The sequence below is a fragment of the Blennius ocellaris genome (genome assembly GCF_963422515.1).
Source record: "Blennius ocellaris genome assembly, chromosome: 5".
NCBI lineage: Eukaryota > Metazoa > Chordata > Actinopteri > Blenniiformes > Blenniidae > Blennius > Blennius ocellaris.
The window spans coordinates 30628320-30636476 of NC_137654.1; the positions used below are offsets into that span (position 1 = coordinate 30628320).

The window sequence follows — 8157 nt, forward strand, 5'->3', positions numbered from 1 at the left end:
AAAAAATATTTAGGTACCCCAAAAAAATTCAATGTCAGAAATATCATGTCGGATTAAAATGATCAATAAAATAAAAAATTATATAATAAGTTGAATTTTCAAAGCAGTTTTCGAATTCAGTTCTAAAGATCTTCGTATAGATTAAAAATAAAAATAAAGTATTGAAAAAAAAACCCAAAAATAAAGATCTTCACAGAAAAAACTAAAGAAACAAAGACGTGTGAAAGTAACGACACGAATGATTAAACTTTCATTTTGAAATTATCATTTTAAAATGTTATAAAATAAAAATAGAATATTTTAAGGTGAATAACTTCATGTGAACAAAGACAACAAATCACAACAAAGTCTTAAAAAATATTTTGTCAGGAAAATATTGAGGATGGAGACGTGAATGAAAGTGAAGAATGTAAACCGTGTGTCTTTAAGAGAAACGCCTCCTGCAGCTTCGGCGTGTTTGAGCGGATGAAACTGTGCGGCGGCGCCCCGGGGCATGATGGGAAAACGTCAGAGCGAAGGCGGTGATTGGGTAAGCTGCTCTGTGCGGCGGCGGCGGCCAATCGCGGGCCTCAGAGCCCCGCCCGACCGGCCAGCCAATGAAGAGACGGAGTCTGCTGCTGTCGTCCAATGAGACGCAGGCAGGGGCGGGTCTTCTTTCAGCAGGCCAATCGGTAAAGCCCTTTGTAGGTAGCCAAATCAAAAATTAAAAAAAAGTCAGCGAATGAGAAACCTCCTCTCAGCTCAGCCGGCCAATCACAGGGAGAGCCCGCCCACCAGGCCCCGCCCACCCAGCCGACTGCCAGTCAGGACCTGCGTCAGCTTCTGAGGGCTCGGCTTCAGCCAGGGCCCCGGCGTGCTCTCCTGTTGCCACGGCAACGACGACCCGGCGACGACTCCCCTCCAGTCGGGCTCCTCCCTCCACCCGGCGGTGGCGACGCTGGCCGCTGATTGGCTGGCCCCTGAGAAGCTGGCTGCTGATTCGCCGTCGGACGGAGGCTCGTCGCCGCCGCCCATCGGCATGAGGAAGGAGAAGGCCCCCCGCTGGGAGGAGCTCCCAGCATGCTTTGCGTCCCCACCGCCCTCCTCCATCGCCCTCCTCGTGCCCCTGGTCTCACTCCTCCTCCTCCTTCTGCCCCCCTCCCTCCCTCCTCCTCCTCCTCCTCCTCCTCCTCCAGACTCCTCCACCTCCTCTGCGGGCTGCAGGGAGTCCCAGGACGGAACTCCGCTCCTGGGGAAGCTCCTGCTCCTCCTCCCCTGCCCCCTTTGGTCGTCGCGCTTTTTCTGCCTCACAGTTTGACTCCTCCTCCTCACAGCCTCCTCTTCCTCCTGCCTTCTCCTCTTCTCCTCCTCCTCCATCCTCCTCCACTCCTCCTCCCGTGCTTCGTCCTCCACAAGGTCCAGGTCCAGATCAGGAGGTGCGACCCCTCCCCCTCCCCCTCCTCCTCCCCCTCCTCCTCCTCCTCCTCCTCCAGTTGTTGGTTTGATTTCTCCCTCTCCCTTTCTTCCTCTCCTCCTCCTCCTCTCTCCTCCACCTGCACCTCCTCCCGTCTGCCGGCTGAGAGAGGCGGTTGTCATGGGCACCGTTTCTGTGTCCTGCTCCTCCGTGGGTGAGGAGGAGGAGGGGGAGAGGGCTCCTTCCTCAGGGCCTGGAGGAGGAAGAGCAGAGTGGAGGAGGAGTCATTATAGACGTGATGAAACCAGAACAAACCTGAGCTCAAACTAGTTCCGACCAGTCTGAACCAGTCTGAACAGAGGCCAAACCGGTCTAAACCAGGTTAGAACCAGGTTAAACCAAACCGGGCTGTAAACCATCACAAAGTAGAGCTACGCTAGCGCGGACCCTCGCCAACGCAATATTGGTCTGCAGAACCGAGTTAGCATGATAGCATGATAGCCGTTAGCTCAAATCGACACTAACTGGCCTGTTAGGCCATGAGCGGGGAGCGTCTCCATGGCAACAGGCGCTGATCTCCTTTGACCTCCTCCATGAGGCGCCTCTCATCCGCTTTGTATGGTTTGTAAGTTAGTTTTTTTTATTATTTATTGATAAACGGTTCACCGCTAACGTTCCAGAATCTGATGGACTGATCCTGGATGACGACAAATCATCTTCTGAAGATTTCATGGAATTCCGTGAGGCGTTTTTTTCTATCAGTTTCAGACGTTCATACGTAAATATTCTGGACGTATGAAACAGGTAAGGAACCCCACAGGTAGAAAACTGGTACTTTGTAGTTCTGATCACTTGACAGGTGAGACGGGATTTAAAAATTTTTTTTTCCCACAAGTCGGGAACACAACACTTTACACACTTTGTCACATGCTAACATACCAACATGTCTTTCACATGCACACATGTTTTGTTTTGGGTTTTTTTTTTTCCACATGCTAAAATGTTTGTGAGATGGATTTAAAGGACCTGTGAACTAAAGGTAAAGTGTTCCTGGGCGGCACCGTGGTTCCTACGTTTGCATGTTCTCCACCCGCCGGGGTGTCGGTTCTCCTCCGGGAGGCGGTTCTGAAAGCTAACTGATTCGCCACCAGGGGGCAGTAAAGTCCACACACTGGTCCTTTAAAGTGAACGGCGGACAGACAGATGGAGTGTCTGCCGCCGGGCTGGTGAATGAAGCCGAGTGGCGAAGAGAGGATGAGGATGAAGTGAAGGTGAAGGAGGAAACGACAAAGAGGGAGAGGAAGTTACCGACCGCGAGTTCTCAGTGCGTCCAATCACGTAGAAGCACGGTTCACCCTGTTTGGAGTTTGTCATACACAGAGACAGGCTGGACAGCTCCACTGAGGAGGAGGAGGAGGAAGAGGAGGAGGAAGAGGAACAGGATGAACAGAAGGAGCAGGGAAAAGAAAGAGGGAGTAGAAGGAGCAGAAAGTAAAAACAGAGTCAGACAGCAGGAGGAGCAGCAGAAGTTCTCTGGAAGGTTCTTTGTGTTTCCGGAGGAACCGTTTCCCTTCAGAGCCTCTTTCAGCAGACAATCTGACACGACCGGAAAACGACCGGACAAGACCGGATAGGACTGGACAGGACCGGATAGGACCGGAAAATGACCGGACAGGACCATAAAACGACCGGACAGGACCGGACAGGACCGGATAGGACTGGACAGGACTGGATAGGACCAGACAGGACCGGACAGGACCGGACAGGACCGGATAGGACCGGACAGGACCGGACAGGACCGGACAGGACCGGATAGGACCGGACAGGACCGGATAGGACCGGAAAATGACCAGACAAGACTGGATAGGACCGGACAGGACTGGACAGGACTGGATAGGGCCGGAAAATGACTGGACAGGACCGGATAGGGCCGGACAGGACAGGACAGGACTGGATAGGACCGGAAAATGACCGGACAGGACCGGATAGGACCGGACAGGACCGGATAGGGCCGGACAGGACAGGACAGGACCGGATAGGACCGGAAAATGACCAGACAAGACCGGACAGGACCGGACAGGACCGGACAGGACTGGAAAACAACCGGACAGGACCGGACACTCAACGCAGTGCGACCCGGCGCGGCAGAGCGAGGCTAGCGCACACCGCCGCTCTGGGAAACTCACCGTAGTCGGGAACGTATCCGTTTCCTTTCTTCAGGACCAGGTGGATCCGGTGTCCTCCTCTCCGGATCTGCTCCACGGCCTGGCTGTGGGTCATCCCCGCCGTGCTGTCGCCGTTGATCTCCACCAGCTGGTCCGACACCTGCGCGGAGGCAGCCTCGGTTAGCGGTTAGCATTCACGCCGGGACAGTCCTTCCTCCTCTCCACTTCCTCCTCTCCACTTCCTCCTCTCTACTTCCTCCTCTCTACTTCCTCCACTCTACTTCCTCCTCTCTACTTCTTCTTCTCTACTTCCTCCTCTCTACTTCCTCCTCTACTTCCTCCTCTCTACTTCCTACACTCTACTTCCTCCTCTCTACTTCCTCCTCTCTACTTCCTCCTCTCTACTTCTTCTTCTCCACTTCCTCCTCTCCACTTCCTCCTCTCTACTTCCTCCTCTACTTCCTCCGCTCTACTTCCTCCTCTCTACTTCCTCCTCTACTTCCTCCTCTCTACTTCTTCCTCTCCACTTCCTCCTCTCTACTTCTTCCTCTCTACTTCCTCCTCTCTACTTCTTCTTCTCCACTTCCTCCTCTCTACTTCCTCCTCTCTACTTCCTCCTCTCCACTTCCTCCTCTCTACTTCCTCCTCTACTTCCTCCTCTACTTCCTCCTCTACTTCCTCCTCTCTATCCCACGTCTGATCGCAAGATATTTAACAACTTTTTCTTTCTGCTTCTTCTGATTCACGCTTTGTTTGTTTGTTCACGACCCAAGGCTAAGGCTAAGGCTAAGGCTAAGGCTAAGGCTAAGGCTAAGGCTAAGGCTAAGGCTAAGGCGAAGGCTAAGGCTAAGGCTAAGGCTAAGGCGAAGGCTTTCATTTCATAAATGCTTTGTTTTGGGCATGTAAATACCTGCATGTCTTTACATGCAGGCGATTTGAAAACGCTGTAGTTTTCACGTCTGACCACTGGTGGGCGCTGTTGGTTGTTTTGGTAATGGACCCACACAGAGAACAATAACGTACAAACATCACCAGTGGGAGAACACGGACATTCTAGTGGACATTATCATAGAGAACGTCGACTATATGACGACCAACTTGCAACCGTCTCATGGTTACAGTATGTTGTTTTACTGTAAATATCCTTGGCCTCAAATGTGTGTGTGTGTGTGTGTGTGTGTGTGTGTGTGTGTGTGTGTGTGTGTGTGCACCTGTATCTTGTTGCTGCGCTGGGCCGGCCCCCCCTCCATCAGTCCCAGGACGTACAGGCCCATGTTGTACTCGCTGCCTCCTCTCAGAGAGAAGCCGAAGCCGGTGGGGCCCCGTTCCAGATCCACGCTGTAGAACCGGGTCTCCTCCTGTCGCCGACAGAAACAAAAAACAAAAACCTCCTGACGCTCCGGAAGCCTGCGCAGGAAACGACACGGTATAAAAAGAGGCCGAGGTCAAACCTTCGACTTCCCCCTGGATCCCTTCATCAGCCGGCCGTCCAGGTCCAGGTCGGCCCCGTCGGAGTCTGAGGAGCAGAGGAGCCCCGGTGAGGAGGCTGGGCTAAAGCTAATGCTAATGCTAATGCTAAAGGAGATTCTAAAATCAACCAGTGAGTGAAACAGGCGAAGGCATTAAGTGTGGACGATGAGGAGCTCAGATCGTCAGTTATGTTGGGTTTTGGCCGTCGACGCCCATTAATAATGATCAAAGATAGTAATTAATTAATTAATTGATTATTCTTTATTTGTTTAATAGGTTAAATAAAATAAGAAAAGGGAGACAATTTACTTGTGTCAACGTGGGCACAACATACTGATTCATTCTCTCACAGAAAAGAAAAACAAAACAATTTTTTTTAATATATAACAAGAAAAAATAAAAACTTCAGGGAGACTCTTAGCAGCTTCAACTCAAAATCAAACTGGCTCAAACTCAGCTACACGTTTCTTATTTGCCAAATCAAAATGTTAAATAAACCTTTATCTCAAGGATAAGTTATTAATTATTTGATTAAAAACTGGAATCTGATCGCCGGCTGTGAAACAGGAAGGCCGATTCAGTTACATCACAAGATATAATAAAGAATCAATTCAGAAGTTTGAATTAATAGTTAAATTAATTTACAAAATGTAAAAAAAAAGTGCTTTTATCTGTTAAATTTAGTTTCTCGTGTGTGTGTGAGTGTGTGTGTGTGTGTGTGAGAGGGCGTACGGTGGCGTGGCGTGATGCTGAGCCGCAGCGTGTTGCCGGCCCTCCTCAGGATCTGGGCGAGGTCGCGGTGCTGCAGCGCGGCGACCGCCGGCCCTCCACCGCCTCCAGCTGGTCGCCGGGCTGAATCTGGGCCGCTGCGAGCCGCCGGGCTGCCGCGGCGCACCGTCACGAACCGGTGGGACATCAGGGACGGCGCTGCGGGGAGACCAGGCGGTCAGGCTGGGTCACACCCCCCCCCTTGCCCCCCCCCCCACCACCAAACCCCCCCCACACCCCGGCAGCTCGGCAATAATAAATGTGCTTCACTGTTAATAATTGAGGCCCGTCGGTCTGCGTGGCTGAACCTCCGCTAGCCGCTAGCAGCGCAGAGCGAAGAGTCCTGAAACGTCCCGGAGCAGGTCGGCTTCACCTGACGGGGGCCCTCTAGTGGCCGCCGGAGGAAGGGCAGGGTGGGCGGGAGGAATCCGGTTCCGATGCCGGTTCCGGTTCTTAACGGTTCCTTACTTTAATTCCAAAATAAGTGAATAAAATAGGTCAATTGTTTATGTAACAAAAGTGACTTTATTCCTTTACGTTTAAAGACACTAGTCAACAAAATAAAATCCTGAGGGGGGGCGTGGGGGGGTGTTCATCCCAGCATGATGTCATGAAGGGAAAAAAAAAATCCTGGCAATTTACTCTATTTTTTCTTTTTACTGGATTGTTTTATTTTTCTTTTTACATATTCTTTTTTGCTCTCGTTTAGATATTTACATATGCTTACATATTTTAATTCCTTAATTTTAAAAGTTCTGCACCTTTTTACCTTGAGCTGTTGTAAGTTTGTGTTTCCCCCCCCGGGGAGGAATAAAGTTCTCTACTGTAAAACCTCTGAATCGCCTGTACCAGCACTTTCTTCACTCCTGGCGCCTCACACACACACACACACACACACACACACACACACACACACACACACACACACACACACACACACACACACACACACACACACACACACACACACACACACACTGAAATAAACACAATGATCACAAATAAAAAAGAGCCAAAAAAAAAAAAAAAAAAAAAAAGAGGTTAAACTCCGTCTGCGTTTCTAAAGTAAACATATTTATTATAAAGCGACAGAATTCCTGAGAAAAACCCCAGAAAGAGTCAACGTTTCCTTTAATTTGTCATTTAAATTGTACCGAGTGCAAGAAAAACTAAGTATTTTCTCTTCACGTTAGGAGAGCTGTTGTTTGGAGGAGGAGGAGGAAGAGGAGGAGGAGGAGGAGGAGGTGGAGGAAGAGGAGGAGGAGGAGAAGGAGGAGGAAGAGGAGGAGGAGGAAGAGGAGGAGGAGGAGGAGGAAGAGGAGGTGGAGGAGAAGGAGAAGGAGAAGGAGGAAGGGCAGGAGGAGGAGGAGAAGGAGGAGGAGAAGGAAGGGCAGTGAGGAGGAGGAAGAGGAGGTGGAGGAGGAGGAGGAAGACGAGGAGGAAGAGGAGGAAGAGGAGGTGGAGGAGAAGGAGAAGGAGGTGGAGGAGGAGGAAGACGAGGAGGAAAGAGAGAGGAACAGGAGGTGGAGGAGGAGAGGAAGAGAGGAGGAGAGGAGAAGGAGGAGGAGGAAGAGGAGGTGGAGGAGAAGGAGAAGGAGAAGGAGGAAGGGCAGGAGGAGGAGGAGAAGGAGGAGGAGGACGAGGGATGAAGAAGCTGATGTTTTCCAGACTTAAACTCCCACACAAAAATGACTTGAGTGCAGATTTTTTTTTTCCGACAAGACGAGTAAATTCAGGTTCAGAAAGAGTTTCGGCCAAAGAAAGAAGCAAACATAAAGATACAGTCCAGACGCTGCCAGCGGAGAGGCTAACGCTACGCTAACTGGACAGGAAAGGCGTAAATATAGAAAAGTCAGTTCCTTAGAAAAACAAACTTCAAAGCAACATGCATGTTACAAAACATGTGCTAATACTCGATGTCTGTGCGTCGTTGACTGGATGTTTTAACTGTTCTTTCTTTTTAAAGTTTTGTTTTCCGTTCGACGCCGACGGGTTAAATATTTGACGTGTTTTTCCCCCGAAGCGGACGACGTGTTCGTGACGAGACGTTCCGTTGGCGTCAGGATTCATCAGCTCAACGAGACGCTTCACATCAAACATTTAACATCAGCCTGAACCGACGAGCTCTCAGGCTGGAGAGGAAACATCAAACTCCATCTTTAATGAGTTCTATCTTTTTTTTTTTTTGGGGGGGGGGGGGTTGAAATTAATGCATTAAAATCTCAGTCTTATTATAAACAGAAAGAGTTTTGATGTTGGCTGAAGTAGAAGGAAGAAGCTTTATAATCAAGTGTCGACTTATATTTACGATATTTAATGTTATTTTTTCATTTCAGGGTCCCTGAACGCATCGTGTCACTG

At 50.0% G+C, this 8157-nt stretch overlaps 1 protein-coding gene across 1 annotated transcript in view; it reads right to left on the minus strand.

Moving 5' to 3' along the window:
• Positions 1–753: 753 nt before the first annotated feature.
• Positions 754–8157, minus strand: part of LOC308130589 (membrane-associated guanylate kinase, WW and PDZ domain-containing protein 3-like) — a gene marked incomplete at both ends in the record, with an annotated part of 20923 nt that continues 13519 nt past the window's right edge. Inside the window, 8 exon segments of the mRNA XM_080496992.1 lie at positions 754–1646; positions 3580–3718; positions 4770–4916; positions 5010–5104; positions 5761–5847; positions 5850–5889; positions 5891–5955; positions 7803–7881. Coding sequence (XP_080353118.1) covers positions 754–1646; positions 3580–3718; positions 4770–4916; positions 5010–5104; positions 5761–5847; positions 5850–5889; positions 5891–5955; positions 7803–7881 — 1545 coding nt within the window.